The sequence below is a fragment of the Adiantum capillus-veneris genome, chromosome 11 (assembly GCF_014529385.1).
Source record: "Adiantum capillus-veneris isolate H3 chromosome 11, ASM1452938v2, whole genome shotgun sequence".
Lineage (NCBI taxonomy): Eukaryota > Viridiplantae > Streptophyta > Polypodiopsida > Polypodiales > Pteridaceae > Adiantum > Adiantum capillus-veneris.
In genome coordinates, this window is record NC_140941.1 from 129,911,349 (window position 1) to 129,928,732 (window position 17,384).

General features: G+C 42.5%; 1 protein-coding gene across 2 annotated transcripts; it reads left to right on the forward strand.

Annotated features, from left to right (window-relative positions):
- Nucleotides 1-1,258: 1,258 nt before the first annotated feature.
- LOC147448005 (putative TPR repeat-containing protein At2g32450) lies at nucleotides 1,259-5,258 on the forward strand. 2 transcript variants are annotated; one of them, XR_015189670.1, is made up of 2 exons: nucleotides 1,259-4,326; nucleotides 4,490-5,258. XR_015189670.1 is itself a non-coding variant. In XM_086523902.1 (2 exons), the coding sequence occupies exons 1-2, from the start codon at nucleotides 1,677-1,679 to the stop codon at nucleotides 4,545-4,547; spliced, it is 2,553 nt and encodes an 850-aa protein (XP_086380028.1). In that variant the 5' UTR covers nucleotides 1,259-1,676; the 3' UTR covers nucleotides 4,548-5,258. The 2 variants fall into 2 exon arrangements, 1 of the variants encoding a protein (XP_086380028.1); XM_086523902.1 differs by having other exon boundaries at nucleotides 1,259-4,171.
- The last annotated feature ends 12,126 nt before the right edge of the window (nucleotides 5,259-17,384 follow it).

Consider the following 17,384-nt stretch of genomic DNA (forward strand, 5'->3'; position numbering starts at 1 on the left):
AGAGAGAGAGAGAGAGAGAGAGAGAGAGAGAGAGAGAGAGAGAGAGAGAGAGAAGAAGAAGAAGAAGAAGAAGAATGAGGAGGAACACACCTTGCAGTAGCGCTTATGAAGAGCCCAATTGCTTTGGTGTGTGGCCGTCGCAAACGCATGGGGGGGGGGGGGGGGGCGGGGAGGCTTTCATTGTGGTGGCTTAGTTGGCCAAGCGTTCGACACTCGTCTAAAAAATGGTGGGCCAAGCTAATTGAACGTTGTGAGTGGCTGTACAATGTGCGCACTACAAGAGTCAAAGCTTCTTGTGTTGCGCACATGTAGGCGTTCACCTCAGTGTTCGTTCAAAAAGGGGCGGGCTGCCACGTCAACGAAGCTCGCCACACCCTTGTCTCAAAGAAACGACTCAGTCATGGATCTCACCGCAATAATCCCCCCCCCCCCCCCCCCCCCCCCCCCCCCCACGTTCACGTGAACGGTTGAACATTCAGTTGGCAACAAGGAAGCTGGATGCGCAGAGAGCTTACAAAAGCTGCTATCGAGCGACTGAGGTGGCGCTCACTGCAACACTTTCCACTGTGCACATAGTTTGTGTTCATCTCGACAGTGACAAAAACAAACGTTTAGTTCAACACGTCGTGTGCGCTAACAAACGATCGGCAAGCCCCGTTCCAAATGCAATCGAAGGCAGGAGTGACCGTAGCATGTGCACGCTACAAGAGAGAGAGAGAACTCTTGTCGTTGCCCACAAATTTTATCACTTGCGAGTGGCCACATAGGCCAGCACTCTCCCAAGTCCCTCCCTCGTTTATAAGTGACACGGGGTATCAATCATGGGATCTACGACAGGGATTCTTTTTCGGCGGGGCGAGGGCTTTAGACCGTCGGATCCACATGACCGGGGGGGGGAGGATTTGTATGCGCGGCCTCACAATGCTTGCATGGATGCGTGATAGGCGGGTTGGATAGGGTGTCGGAGTCTATGGGATGAGGTTGGGGGCTTGATGCACGAACGTGGCGATGGGAGCCTAAACTTTTGAGGTCACGCAAAAACAGGGATCAATGGTGGATGGGATGCACGCCGTTGATCCCTCGGTCCACCCCGTGTGATTTATTAACGAGGAAGTCCCTCCTCTCAATTTACCTCTTGCAAATTCTCACCACGTTACCAATGAAACCTCATTGTCGAATCATTCCTACCAATGAGATTCACATCATGTGTCCCCTTTAAAATCCTTCCTTCTCTAACACTCATTGATTCATTCTGCCTTTAATATTTGCTAGCCGTTTTGCGGAGCTTCCACCCCACAGGGGAAAGCTAGCGCGCGCGCACGCACACGCAATTCGCTGTACAGAGTGAGCATGTACTAGTAGTCTAGTACTCTCACTGATGAGAGCATATAGTACCCAATAGAATTTACACATTTCTCCAACAATTCTTCAACGGCTCCGGGGACACACACACACACACACACACCCACGCGCGCGCGCGCACACACACACACACACGTTCCTGCAGAGCCCCCGTTTCTGCTAACCGAAGTAAGTCTCTGCTTTTTTCTGCTTGAACTAGAACAAATTTGAGTAATGCGAGGCTTGCAATTACCCCTCCATTCTGCCTCCATTTCGCATAAGCTCTGCCAAACCTTCTCTTAAATCTGCTACAAATCACACCCAGAAAGTCGACCATGGCTACAGCAGGACATCCTCCAAGCCTCCGAGTGCAAAAAGTAACCAAGATCTTCAACAAATTCGACACGAATGGAGATGGGCATTTGAACAGAGAAGAAATGTCAGCTCTAGTAGTGGCTGTGAACCCTAGAGTGCAGTTCAGTGAGGACCAAATCTCTGCCATTTTGGATGAAGTTTTCCGCACATATGGCGATTACATTGACAGTCAAAAAGGTCTCACCTTTGAGGGCCTACTGCAAACCTATGATGATGGAGCGGGTGATGTGGACAGGGACTTCGACGCACTAAATCTGGAGGGACTGAAAGAGACAAGCGAAGAGGAAGAGGATGACATTGCTAGTTTGGAGGGTACTTCTCGAGCTTCTAGCTTACCTAGCAAGAGATCTGGTGCTATCTCTGTATCTGGGGATGACAGAAACGTCACCCCTGCCTCTCGAAGGAAGAGAAGTGTTGGGTCTTGGGCTGGTTCGCCCAGGAATGGCATAGCTTATGATGATACTTGGCGTCTGGTTGAGGATTTGGAGATGATTATAAGGAGGATTGAGGCCAAAATGGATGCAAAAAACAGGAAATCAAAGGCTGATGATGTCTCTGCCACGACCACTACGGTTGGTTTATCTAGGGATATGGGGGCTGCAGGTAATACTTCTACAGTTGAGGTTGCCATCGGCAAAAGACCTTGGGAAGAACTTGGTACGGATTATGCCAACTTTCAAAGAAGTTTAGGTGAAATTCGAGAACGGGCAAATGCAACAAGAACACAAGAAGAGGCTTTTGATGCTCACATGGCCATAGGAAGAGCTCTCTTTGAACACAGGCTCTACAAAGAGGCTCTAGTGAGTTTCAGAAGAGCTACTGAGCTGAAACCCACAGATGTGAGACCCCATTTTCAGTATGGTAACACATTATACTCATTGGGAAGAATCTCAGAAGCACGGGAGGCATATACCTTGGCTTTGGATGCAGGGGAAATCAGCAGCAGTCAATGGGGTAGCCTGCTTCCTCAAATTCATGTCAATCTGGGCATAGCTTTGGAAGGCGAGGGTATGCTTCTTGGTGCTAGTGAGCACTATAAGGAGGCGGCTATACGTGAACCCAAGCACTATAGAGCTTTGAAGCATCTGGGAAGTGCTTTATATGGTGTTGGTGAGTATAGAGCGGCAAAGAAAGCTCTCACAGAGGCTATTTTTCTGAATCCAGATTATGCAGATGCGCATTGTGATCTTGGTTCCACTTTACATTCTCTGGGTGATTGTGACGATGCTGTGAAGGAGTTCCAAAAAGCTATAGAGCTCAAGCAAGATCACATTGAGGCTCTCTTCAACCTAGGCACTCTCTTCAAAGACACAGGAAAGTTTCAAAGAGCTGCTGATATGTATGCAAGAGTGCTGGCGTTGCAAAGCCGAAACTGGCGAGCAGAGCTGAATCGTGCAGTGTCGTTGCTCGGAGCAGGGCAAATAGATGAGGCCAAGAGAGCTTTTAAAGAAGCTTACAAGATGACCAAAAGAGCTGAGCTGTATGATGCCATTGTACATCTGAGGCAAATGGAACGAAGGCCAAAAGGGCTTTCGAGCTTTCTACGGCGAGGAGAGGAGAATGGTGGTTCAGTAGGAGATAGCTTTAGAGCAGAAGATAACTCAACGACGGTTGAAATTGCAAGGTTTCGAAGGGCTAATGCGAGCACTACTCCCCGCCAATGGCTTGCATGCGCTTTAGAAATCCGGAAATTTCAGAGGTGTACAAGGCTGAGCAAGTGTGACATATCCAGCATAAAGAAGGAAATTAGTAGGCCAAATCCTCCCATATCCACATCTGGCGCCGGAACAGCTGAAAAATCCATCAGGAAAGAGGCGTTGGAGAGGATTTTGAGGCAGCTCCTTCATTTTCTGAAACCAGAAGCCTTTCAGGGTGCCGTGAAAGCGATTAATGAGAAGGTGTTAACTGTCTTGGATTTGAATGAGTCAGGGAGAGTAGACTTGGGCATGGTGTTTGCGGTGCTTGCACCAATATGTGGGGGTCCATTAGATAAGAGGAAGCATACAGCATTCGATGCACTGGTGTGGCGATCCTCGGCGAATAAGGGTGGGGAAATCTCCAAGGGGGATGCCAGCCAGTATATAAAGGTCTTGAGGGCTGCGTACCTATCTTCGCCTCAAGAGCAGAATGAACTTGTGGAAATCACGAGAGAGGAGGAGGAGGATCGTACTAGCATATCTTATCCAGAGTTTGTTGAGCTTTTTAATGATGCTGAATGGGGGTTTGGGATCTTGAATATTCTAGCAAGGCTAGAGACAGAGGACCGTGTAAGGCACGGTCGACAGACGTGCTCTGTCTGTTCATATCCTATCATTGGTCCTCGCTTCAAAGAAGTGCGATCCAACTTTAGCCTGTGCTCTTTCTGTTACAGCACCGGCAAGGTTCCTCTGATATCAAGGCAAGAGGAGTACTACTTCAAGGAGTACAACAGTGAAGTAGAAGCAGTCAAAGACAGGTTAAAGTTTTTCAAATCACGGTTGCGGCACCATCCATAGATATAACATGTAAACGTGAAATAGCACATGTGAAATAGCATTACCTTGATAATACAGTAAATTCTACGTTTATGGGGCTTGGCATTTTTGTATTCTGGCCATCACAATTGCAAAGGTAGCTTCTCCAGCATGCTGGTTACATCTCTGTGTGAGAATACATTACCCATAACATGCATGATACATAGCTTATCACATAGAAAGACCAATTCATGAGTACATATTCTCTTCTTTGGAGAGAGGATTGGTGTTTCGTTTTGAGGTGTTGTATGGTTTTGCAGATGTGGTGAGTATACCTCTTGCATCTTGGGGTGTGATGCTCAACTGCAGCAGCCGTGAATTTTGCGGATGATTATTTTGACAAAAGCCCCACTTGAATGGATTCTAGACAACCTTTGACAAAAAATGCATGGAAGGTGTGTTTTGGATTTCCATTGCAATGACAAGATAATGCTTCAGCGGCAAGTTTTTTGTCGGGGGAAAGGATCACTTGGAAGTTATGAGGTGGATAATGGCTTCATGTGGTGCAGACATCGTATGTGCAGTGAGGTGCATGATTCTGCAAAGCATTGCCCTTTGACATCATAAATCAATGATGTCCCATGGTGGCCCATCAATGGTGACCCTTAAGGGCTCATGAATGATTCCTGTAAAGGGGTTACGGACAGATTACTCATTTGATCCTTGTTTCATTGCTACCATGAAGAATCGGAGGGGACAACGAACTCGTGGCAGAGTCCATATAGTGCAGACAATTTGCTGCTGTTTACAATGCAAAATTTGCATGGATGCAGCAGAGCTACCATTTCAATTAGGCTGTCCTGCAGTAGACCCACCCTTATAGATTCTAATCTTTGTATTAACAATCTGTGCGTATGTGCTAAAGAGAGCGCCTTGGCCCCCATACAAGGAACCATTTGCTTCCACCATTCCTGAGCAAATAGGTGCAACAAATAAGACTTGTGATCAACACTGGCTTCCCATTAACATGAGTTTGCTGTAGTATATATTATAACACGAGCTGGACAAGTAAGTTGACTGTTTGTTGGATACATGCTTTATTAGTGAAAAATTGAGATCTGTGGTCTGACTGGAAGTTGCATTACATCTTTACAAAAGAGCGGCACCACTTTCTTCAAGGATGCCTCTCTGTTATCAGCAAATCCTTGCCTTGCATCTGATAATGGTAGCACATTGAAGTCCTACCTAAAGGAAGAAATTCTCGCAAGTACCATCGCTAGGAATATAAAGTCTTTCCAAGGACTCCTATCACAAGAAGATTTAGAAATTTTCTCATGTAGGAAAACGGAGTCTTTCTCAGTGTTTTTCATACAATGCATAACATCATGAGCTTCTGCTCGAGAGGCACCGCATCCCAATCGTACCTAGCTAGGTATGCGGCGCCTCCCTCACAGAAGCTCATGATGTTGAGTAAGTCACAATGTGGGAAATATTGTGAGAATTTGTCCAAAACTTCTTGTGTATGGTCCAGATGACTTTGGGATTGTTCCTACAATGGTAGTTCTCTGATTAAACACTCTCTCTCTCTCTCTCTCTCTCTCTCTCTCTCTCTCTCAGAGAGGGTGTTGATGCAAGTTGCTTTCTTAACTTTGGACGATTAAAATCTTCGTTCAGAGTCTGCTGGCTATGTATGGCGTGGAGTGCCCTATAGCTTGTTTGCAGTCTTTTTAAAATTTGTAAAAGGGTCTTTTCAAAATTTATAAAATGGCATTAGGAGATTTTGGGGGTCATTTAGAGGGCTTTTTAAAAGGAAAAAAAAAAAAAGCGCTTCCAATCACTAAGAACGAATACAAGCAAAAATAACAAAAAATGATAAAATTGCCACTTCCTCATTCAATAAAGAAGTACTTTTTGAACTAGTAATTGAATGCAAGTTTTTTTTTTCATATGGTAGATGTTTAATCACTCGAAAAAGTGTACGTCATAAATCCATTTGTACACAATCACAAAACCGCCGTTCAAAGGTGGATTTTAACACCAAGAATGCCCAAAAACCTAGGAAATGGTTGTCTACTTGCCTCAATCAGACATCGAAAATTTGCTAATGGCACAAGATCTAAATGGCTTTACGATGTGTTTATGGTTTGGAAGAGAGCAAGGGGTGAATATATATTTCTTCTTTGAGTTTTGCAGAAGGTTGCTAGAAATAGAATGCCCACATAGTGAGGAGGTATTATAGGTCTCTCTGAAGTTTCTTCACGTTTTAATTTGGAAAAATAAAACGAAAAAAATGTTTCATTTTTTTGAAGAATAACTATCTCTTTGAAAATGGCAACCACGTGCACGAAGGCATCTCTCTCTCTCTCTCTCTCTCTCTCTCTCTCTCTCTTTGTGTGTGTGTGCGCGCGTGCAAGCAATGATGCTTATCTGTTATCATATTATCGTAATGATGTGTGCGAACACACTTAGGATTGACTAGACACTGTTTTCCCTCTTTAGAAGGTTTTTTCCCTTGGCTTGTTGTAGAAAGTGGGAAGCAATCCTTGAAGAGATGCCTTGGACAACGGGTTATCTCTGAATAATTACCTTGAAGGTGATCAAGTACATGACAGAGTTACCACCAGTTATCGTACATTGTATGAATGTTCCAGTCACTCATAGCCCAATCTTGACACCTATAAATAGGACACACTAATCCTATTTTGAAGGTTGAAGGCTACATGTCTCTCTCTCTTCATGGCACCCCACCTTGATCTCACTCATGCCATTGCCATATCTCCCTTCATCTCACCTCCTTATCCTCCATCCACTGAATACCTCTCATGCACTTTCCCTCCCCTTGCCTCCACATCTCTTTCTCACTTACTGATTCCTCTCTTTCACCCTCTCTCCCCCTCCCTTGTGCACCCCCTCTCTCTCTCTATCCCATTTTCCCCGTGTCAATGTTTTAAAAACATGTCGTTCACGTCAAGCACATGCAGTTTTCTCCTACTACTATGTGAGACAATGTTGCCTCTATAGCTTGAGACACTTAAAGAAAAAATTGATGCAGCATCCCCTCAAACAAAAATGGAACCAAAACCACAAAAAAACATGGAGGTAGAAACTCAACCACAAACTGATGATGAGCCAAAAATACAACTTGATGAATAACAATGAGCCGTGATTAGACAAAAAATTCACAAAAAAACATGGAGGTAGAAAACCACAAATTGATGATGAGCCAAAAATACAACTTGATGAATAACAATGAGCCATGATTAGACCAAAAATTCAAATTGATTGCAAACACCATAGGAGCACCAAAGATGACAACGAGTCATATTGATAGCACCTATCCAAGAGATTGAGGAACCATGGACAAATAAACTATGGGAAGTGATAAGGAATGCAAAGGAGGATAGTGCAACCCATCAATCCAACCTAATCTTTGAGATAAACATGGAACACAAGCATCTAAACCTTGATATCATGTCTCTCTATGGTGACATGGGATCTATTGTTAGGTAAAAGCCGTGTGCCTCACCGTGCTTTGCCCGTGTCCACCGACCAATGTCTGGCCGCCCACATTTATCTCCTTATTCTTTATACATACAAAGAATAAGGAGATCTCTATTATTCTCACACTGTGCTCATACAGTGTGATTTGGTCTCTCTCCACCCCACATCCTTGTGTCGTGCTCTCTCTCTCTCTCTCTCTCTCTCTCTCTCTCTCTCTCTCTCTGTCTCTCTCTCTCTCTCTCTCTCTCTCTCTCTCTCTCCATATCTTCATTGCACTCATGCACACCTACAATCCATTCCTTCACAATTGGTATTAGAGCTTGGTAGGGGAGGCGACGCAGGCACGAATCCGCAACACTGTGGTCATAGCAGCAGCTGTTAGAGAGCTTGGACAGGTGAGCAGCCATACAGAGAGCTTATAAAATCTTTCTAGTGCTTACAACTCAACCCACACTGTAGAAGATTTGTAGAAATTGATATCCGTAGGAGCATTGTTTGGACCCGAAAATCACGTTTTTTGCCATAATTTGCTCATATGGACTCAGATCTGTGCAACCCAGGACTATTTTGGGGTTTTTTTGGCACGTTTTGGATGCAATTGTGGTGTCCGTTTGACCTAATTTTGATCACAAAAGTTTTTGCAGCAACCTGTATATTTCGTTTTTCATCGATTTTTGACCATTTTTCCCTCTTCTGGTGTGTGTATCTCAGACTACAGAGCAGCCCTTTGAGGTTGAGATTTCGTATGCTAGGAGGCACGCACATAGGTAACAGGCGCTTGCATGGACAAGTTGTCTTTGTAGGAGGGAGATCTTCTTTTCTGGATACAAGTATTCAAGTACAGGTACAGATACAGGTTTGATGCTCAGGGAGACTGATGTGATTGCAGTTTGAGCTCGGCAATGTATGTCTCGAGCATGTTTTTTGGCAGTCACAGGTAGAGCAGGTATTTGTGTACTAAATTTGCAGGTGTTTGCAATAATGTATACAAAGTGTGGAGATTGGTGTATGCATTTGGAGTGTGGTTTGATGCGCTTTGGTTGCTCATGGTTTTGAGTGTGCAATCACTTTGGTTACTGGTTTTGTACCCGTTTTATGCGCATCATTGTTGCAATCAAGATTGCGATTTCTTGTAGCACTCATTATTTGCGTACATTGTTTTCCCTTTTGGGTGGTGCATCGCAGGCGTGTTCCGCTCTGCATTTTTGGTCTTTGAGCTGTGAGTACTCGGCCATTTGGAGCTTCCAGTTTTGAGTCTAGTACGCAATTGAGTACATCTTCTCCAGTGTTTTGACTTGCATACTGGTTTTGATAGAGCAGGTGTCTTGAGCTTTTGCTTTGTGTATGCTTTTGTGGGATAGTGGCTAGAGTTTACTCGCCATAGTTTGTGATCGAGCTTAGCTCTCACATTGACAGGTTTACAGGCAGGTTTGAGGGTCATTTGTGAGTTGAATTTTTCAGCCATCGTTCTCTCTTTGTAGGTGCCTACGTATGGCTCAATTGTAAGCTAATTTATGACACACTTGTGACTTGTTTCTTCAACTATTTGAGAGCTGAATTTGGGGCTTTTTTGCAGCCATATTTTTCATCCATACATGAGTTTGTTCTACTCTACAAGTACAATTCTTGTTACTCTTGATAGTGTTTGAGTTTTGACTCCCACATTTACATGGGTTTTGTATGCTACGGTTTTCTAGCACATTGTTCATTCATTGACACATTTTGGTAGTAGTTTTTCACTCACATATGTATGTCATTTGTGGCACCGTTGAGTGATACTCCGGCTTGAGCGGTTTGGCTCTGTATATGACTTTGTGAAGTGATTCCAGATGAGTACATTCCCAAATTGTCCATTTGTGCATTTGTTGTTGTCTCCATTGCACTTTACTGCTGAGTTTTTTGCTCCAGTTATTACAGAGGAGACTCTGCCAAAAATTTTTCAGATATGTTATTGCGGAGGCTAGTGAGCTTGACCGTTTGCTCACCTTCTTTGCTTGAGATAGTGGTTTGCTCTTGGGTGAGAGAGTCTTGTGATTCCAACATTGTTTGCCATGGTTTTGGCATGGATATGAAGGCGCTTCAGGTTAGAGGCGGTTCTCGCTCACGATCGCAAGATTGACATGTTGGCACTGTGGCCACGATGGGCATATTAGGCACCGTTGCTTCAAGAGTATGAGGCAACAAAAGAGGGAGATGCATGCTACTACTATGAGAAAAGATACTAGAGAGTATGCATGATGGGCATGTCACTTTTTAGTCTAGCTTGCCTTCAGACTACTTTGTGTCTTGGGATAGCACATTGTCTACGCGTTTTCTACTAGACGAGCATGCAAAATTTCACGTGATGCCATGTAAAAATTTGTTTTTCTCTCTCTAATGGGAGACTTGGTTGTGTGCAGTTTGCTGATGGTTCAACATATGACATAGAGGGTGTTGGAGATGTATGCATGTCTTTACCTAGCGGTGCATTGCTTACGCTACGAGATGTACGTTATGTACCAGGACTCAGTTAGAGTCTCATTTTAGTGCATCAGTTGTAGAGTAGGGGACATTGTGTACTACTTGGAAAGCGGTCATTTCAGATGCATTGGGGTTCACTGGTGATAGCCAGAGGGGCTAGGAGTGGTCTGGTATACCCTTTGCATATTTTTGACACACGAGGCGGTGTAGTCTCTGTGAATTTGCAGCCATGTTTGGAGCGAGAGACAAGGCGTGTCTCTTTTGAAGATGTGCTGCATGGAGAGCAGGTTGTGCATTTGTTTTGGGGTGACATTCATGCAAGCAGTGGTATCTCTCGGGATGCACAACTTGGTGAGTCATCAGTTGAGGTGACATCAGTTGAGCCGGAGACCAAGCCGGAGACCAATGCATTGTTCTATGATGCGTTTGATAGGTTTGAGGGTGACAGTGTCCTTCAGATTGTTTTGTGTGATTGTAGTGGTGCTGATTTTTCAATTTTACAGTCATTCTCAGCAGATATGCCTTTGCCAGACGATGCTGACATAGTAATGCATAGTCAGGTGATTCTTGATGAGGATGCATATGGCACTGAGATTGCTGATAGGGATAGGTTGTCACACATAGTGCATGTTTCATTGGATTTTGGGTCTCTCATGTCTGACCTTTTGGTCTCGAGACCTGATCTTGCTTATGCGATTGGTGGATTTGTAGTGGGGGTTGTCAGTTGTGTGATGACTGACATCGGCATTGTGCATTGTGTAGCCATGTAGGTCGTCACTCAATACCTGCATCAGGAGTGTCATCATGGCTCTAGCCGTAGTGGTATGCATGTTGCATTTCCACTAGAGCGGTTACAAATGCACTCACATATTTGGAGTGAGCCAGTGTGCATACGTTGAGATCTATCTTCTCTTGTATATACTAGTTGTAGGCTAGTCTTCTTGCCACTTATTGGCACACAGCCTTTAGTGGGAGAATGTTAGGTAAAGGCGGTGTGCCTCACCGTGATTTTCCCGTGTCCGCCAATCAGTGTCTAGCCGCCCACATTTATCTCCTTATTCTTTATACATACAAAGAATAAGGAGATCTCTATTATTCTCACATTGTGCTCATACAGCGAGATTTGGGAGCTCTACCCCACATCCCTAAGTCATGCTCTCTCTTTCCCTCTCTTCTCTGTCCATCTTTGCTACACACACGCACGCCTATGATCCATTCCTTCACATCTATCATTTCAAGAGAAAGCCAACCTTGCACCTTGAAAACCTAACCCTCTTACACAAGAGAACATGAAGCCAAATCATAAGTCACAGTCATGCATTGCAATATAAGGAAACTCCAAAAATAATTGATTCTATGAGCTTACAAGAATGGATCTCAACAACCATCCAATGAATGACTGAGTAGTTGTTGAAAATAAGACCACATACATGGGCCGAAGTAGGGAAGAACCTGAATAAAATGGGCATAATATTTTTTATAAGAAATCCATCAAAACAAAATAAAAGGAATAAAAATGTATGAGACAAAGAGCACTGCACTTGTGCCTATAAACAAAGTGGGAGAATATTGTGAAGGAGAAGAAGAATGAACCACCCTGCCATTTAAAAACGGAAACGTCAAAACGACAACTATTTTAGATAGCAAAGAAGGTGTAGCCATAGCTACGAAAGACATATAGTAGATGTAGGAAAGACCAACCCTCATAAAAACCCATATGAAATTGCAGTAGGCAGATAGCTACATGGAAAGACCCTAGGACTATTGGATCAAGTGGCAGTCACCTCATGTGGATAGTTCTTTAAATTCTTAAAAAGTAGAATTTTTATAAAACTAATAAAAGTTCAAAAAAATATGAAACTCTCTACATGAAACCACCGATGTGCTTAGCAAAAAGTCACTTCGCATTACTATGCATGTTTACAATAGAGATGGTAAATTTGATAGAAATTTGTCAATTTTCTATTCAATGTCTGTTATTTTGTCACCTAGTCTCTAACCACTGCCAGAAACAATCTCTTGCACTTGAGGCATGATACGATTTTGATTGCCTCACATTAGTCATTTTTGTTATCTTGCATTTTGGACTACTTTTGGCTCAAGTCTTCTTTCTCTCTCTTCTCACTAAAATTGTATAGAATCAATTGAACATCAAATGCAAAACATTTCTCCTTTTCCTTCCACCTCGATGGCATGTTTATTTGAAGTAGACTTTTTTGTTTGCTAGTGTAAGCACTCCATTCCTTGGCTACTCCAAATTCACAATGAACCATATGTGTCAAAGAAAAAATGCATCATATGCAAAAAAAAATATGTGATGCAAACAAATATAGATGACTTTAGTTCAAACTCACAAGCAATCAACTACATAGACTAAGTGTTTTGCTCACTATGTAATGTGTTATGTGTGTTTCCTCCGAGGCATCAACCATTTTGGCTATGAAACTATTGATTGCAAAATTCAAGGTGAAGAGCTCATCAAAGGTTAGCTTTCGCTTTTCAAGCAGCCTAAAAATATCATCACACATGAGCACGCTTAATTCCAAAGGCAGCTTTGTTACCTCTATAGGTGGTTATGTCACACATCTTTTTCCATAAATGAAACTCATTAGGAATTTGGGAGTCACATTAGTTTGAAAGAAGATGCTTTTCTTTACTACCACCCATACATATTATATTGGGGTGATCCTATGTAGTTGTTGATGCGTTATTGTCCTTTGTTAGCGCAACCGCACCACCATAGAGACAACACTTGATAGAATAGCCTCTTCTTTTATACACTCTTCCCTTATTTCTACAAGCTCCATATTCCAAGCATAATTAATGTGGAGCATTGGCAACCTATCAAGAATTCTTGAACGTGCATGAAGGGTACACACATGTATATTTGCTGGTGGAATGTGTAGAATAGGATCCCAATTTGGATCTTTCATGTCCTGATTAGGGAGTACACTTTGGTCACAATTGAGGATATCTTAAAACCATTGTTATAGTGCTTTAATCAATGTTTGTGTAGTAGACACACCTTTTGTAGAGTTGGCTCCAACTTTGCCACTTTTTGTCCTTGATCATCGAGACTTTACTATGGTAGTAATAAATGCATGGAAAGAGGGTCATGGCACCTTGCTTGCACCCTAACATACACTTAAAAATTTTCAAGTCTTTTGCCAAGTTCCATTCAACTTAGAACGTATCCAGACCTAAGACATGCAATCTTTGTCCTTCATGTTGTTGTTAATTAATGACATCAATAATTGGAGTGTGATTAAAATACCACTTGAGGGACTGATGTGTCTCATGTGGGAGATGAAAATTTGCCAACCTCCAAATACTCTTCTCTAATAGAACCCCAAAACACCTCTTTCCCTTCTTGTTGGCATTTAGCTCAACATTGATGTTGCTCACCAAGGCTTTGTTCATCAAGATAGTGTTTACCTTTCCAGAAGTTGACATTTCACTTGGCACTCATCGAGATTCATAATGAAGATGAATTTACCATCACACTTTTCCTGTGTCAACCCATAAAACATGATCATTGAGATAGGATTGACAACACGGTACCAAAGGCTAGTGAATTTCCATTATTGGGACACAAGTTCACATTTTACTATCACAAGGTCAATTTGTGATGTATCCATGCTAGTTTTGGATAGTGCAAGGCACTATTCAAAACTAGCTATTGGATAGTTTTGGATAATGCAATGCACTTAAAGGTATTGGCTAAAACCATTGAGGCCATCCTTGCAACCAAGGGATTGTCAATCTATTTTTTTAAATTGCATGTTAGGCATGCCAATAAGGTGGAGTTAATTCCCCCAAGTAGTTTTTATGCTTTTGCTACAATGCAAGGACATCATTGCCACCTACTAATTGGTTATCCAAAGAATGTACGGTGTCTGTGGAGTGAGAGGGAGAAGAAGAGTAGACATAGAGTGTTGATGGAGCTCTCAATGAGGATTGGAATACCTCAATACTCCTTATTTTTCTATATAAACAGAGAATAGATCAGGTTAGTACGATCAATGTGATGGGGTTTTGGCCATTTGGTGTGAACCTTAACAATCTCCCACTTGGAGGCCAACATGGCCCAAGTGGCTATAGGTGTTATCTACATCTATACAATCGTGAAGCAATCATATGGCTTCACTCTACACCCATCGTCTCCATGCAATGTGCAAACCGCACTGAGGGTAGACTCTATGTGAGAGCATTTGCAGGTTGTCATCCATATGAACCTTGACTAGCTCAATGGGCTTATCTCCCACTAGGCGAGCTAACCACACAACACTGGAGTCAAAGTAATATCATGATCTCTCACTAGGAAGCTAACCACAAATCTTCCTTGCTAGCATAAAAAACTATCACATACTCTACCTTTGTGGTGGAAGATGAAATCTACTTTTGGAGACGTGATGTGCATGGCACGGCTGCTCCAACAAGGAGGAAAACATGGCCATATGTGGATCTTCAACTATTCACACAACCCGCATAATCTGCATCCGTGTAGCCCACAATGGATGCATCACTCTTCCCAAAGCGTAAGGACTTGTCTCCCATACCTTTCAGATATCTCAACTTGTGCTTCACTGCTTCCCAGTCTTTTCTATTAGGATTCGCCATAAGTTTGCTAACCACTCCCTCTACAAAAGCAATGCCTAGTCTTGTGGCTACCATGGCATACACAAGACTACCAAATGCTAAAGAATATGGCACCTTGGCTCTTTCCTCTTTCTCAACATCATACTAAGGAGAATCATTCTTGCTAAGTTTTTCATATGCCTGCATAGGGGTACTCAATGTAGCCTTAGTTGAGTGCTAAGTGACTTCCTCAAGATGATCATATGTCTTTACACTTCTCCGAAATGAGCATATCATCAACATAAAGTACCATAATGATAAGTGAACAATCATTCAACTTCTGGGTATACAGGCAGTGACCTTCCTGGCTCCTTTCATACCCTTGGGACTACATGTACTTGTCAATCTTCATGTACCACTACCTTGAGCCTTGTTTTAGGCCATACAATTACTTATGCAATCAACACACCAATTATGCCCTCGTAAGCTTCTTAGGTTTGACTCAAAATCCTCTCATTGTTTCATGTAGACATCCTCATCAAGATTCCCATGAAGGAAAGCTATCTTCATGTTCTTATGGACAAGTTCCATGTCCTTAGTGGCTACTAGTCCAAGCATATCATGCAATGTAGCCATCTTGACTACAGGAGAGAGATTATCATCAAAATCCATGCCTTTCTTCTCTTGGAATCCCTTAGCAACCAATCTAGCCCTATACTTAGGCTTGGGATCTTTTGATGTGTACTTTTTTCTTATACACCCATTTGCAAGGCTTGTTTACCCTTTGGCAACTTTGTCAGGTCCCAAGTTTCATTTTCCATGATCGAGTTAAACTCAAATTGCATTGTCTACTTTCATTTTATGCTATCTTACATGTCAATAGCCTCCTGGTAGCAAGTAGGCTCTCTGCAATCAATGACCAACAAATAGTCTACCCTGGCTAACAATGCTCGGGGGAATGAGAGACACATGTGGATCTCCTCACCGCTTGACTGATGAACTATTCTCTCTCATGAGCATCACTAGCTCTCTTTGGAGCACTACTAGTGGTAGGTACATCTCTAGTAGGCTAAGTTGTTTGTATAATTGGACTTGAGACTACATTCTCACGTTGCAATAACCTCATGGGTTCTTTGTGCATCTTTGATTCATTAAAGATCACTTCTGAGCTGTGAATAACTCTTCAAGGTTTTGGGTGCCAGAGACGATAACCCATCTCTCCCATCTAGACCATAGCCAATGAAGGTGCATTCGTGTGACTTGGGGTCCAACTTCTTTCTAAGCTCTTTAGAAACACATAGTTTTTCGTAATTGGGATTCTTGCCTATCCACATCTTTAGCAAAATCTTGTAGCTTAATGTTGTACTAGGCAACCTATTGATGATATGCACCACTGTCATAACACGCTGTCGAGAAATTTGCGGTCTTGCCAGGAAAGCACCGGGCTTATGGCTGTGAGAGTTTATGAGAGAACTCAACAAAAACTATATGAAGGAGTTAAACCATAGATGCCATGAAGACTAGGGTTTGGAAAGAAGTGCAATCAAAGAAGACTCACTCTTTCTCTCTTGCACTCACACACACAAAGAAAGAACACAAAAGAGAATGTCAAAACAATACAAAAATGAAAACATCAAGGCTATGGTCATATCGTATCATGGGTAATATGAAAGGGTTAATAGATGAGTTAATGGAATTCAATCTTGGCTGACCAAATAGGCTACGAATTGTTCTTTGGAATTGTAGTTTTGTGCTTACCATAATATATATATTTTGTCTAGTGATTGGGATTAATTGTGTGTACAAATCCTCTTGGTTCATAGCAAGATAACTACGCTTACGTCAAAAGAAAATTTATAGTCTATGAGAGGTAGTATGATGGGATCCGGTGATAGAAGTATTTCATTAAGCCTTTCTGGGCCAAAGAGAAACACTATACGTTGTTAAAAGTGTATTTTTCGGCTAATCCATACGTTAATTCTAATAGATCGTACAGAGTGAAAGCGATAGAAATGATCATCATGTGGGTTATTCATCTAGGATAGTATGTGAGAAATGTAGATATGAGAGAAGTGAAGAGATGAGAAGTTTCCCTCCCAAGCCCTATTCTTGCCCGTAGGCAATAAGGATACTGCGGGGAGAGATGTACCTGTAGCAAAGAGAACCTAGAGAGGATGACTTACTAAGAATGAGAGAGATAGGTTTGGTTAAGGAGATGAGATTAGATACATATATATATGTTGGATTAGAGATGAAAATGAAAACAACAAGAAATCAAGAAAACATCAATGTAGAACACATCTTACTTGAAACCCTTCGGCACCATTATTGATGGGAGAGAGAAGAAGAGGGGAGAATTCAACGTTGATTGATACGCGAAGTACAACACCTTCTTTGATTAGAGTTGATCTTCCAAGGATAGCGTACAAGAATGGCTAGTCTTCCTCTAGGAGAAAGTGTAGGCTTGGGCTTATGTTAATGGGGCTAAGTACAATTAGGCATTACTACTCACTCCCTCAAGAATTCCTCTCATCAATGGCTTGAATGCTTCAGTTCCTTTTCAAGGAAGAAGAGGTCCCCTTTTATAGGTGAAGGGAACCCCCAAGGGTTTACACAAGAAGAGAGGAGCCAGTGTGAATAGGAATTGGAAAAGTTGGAAATGAGCTGTCCCTGCAT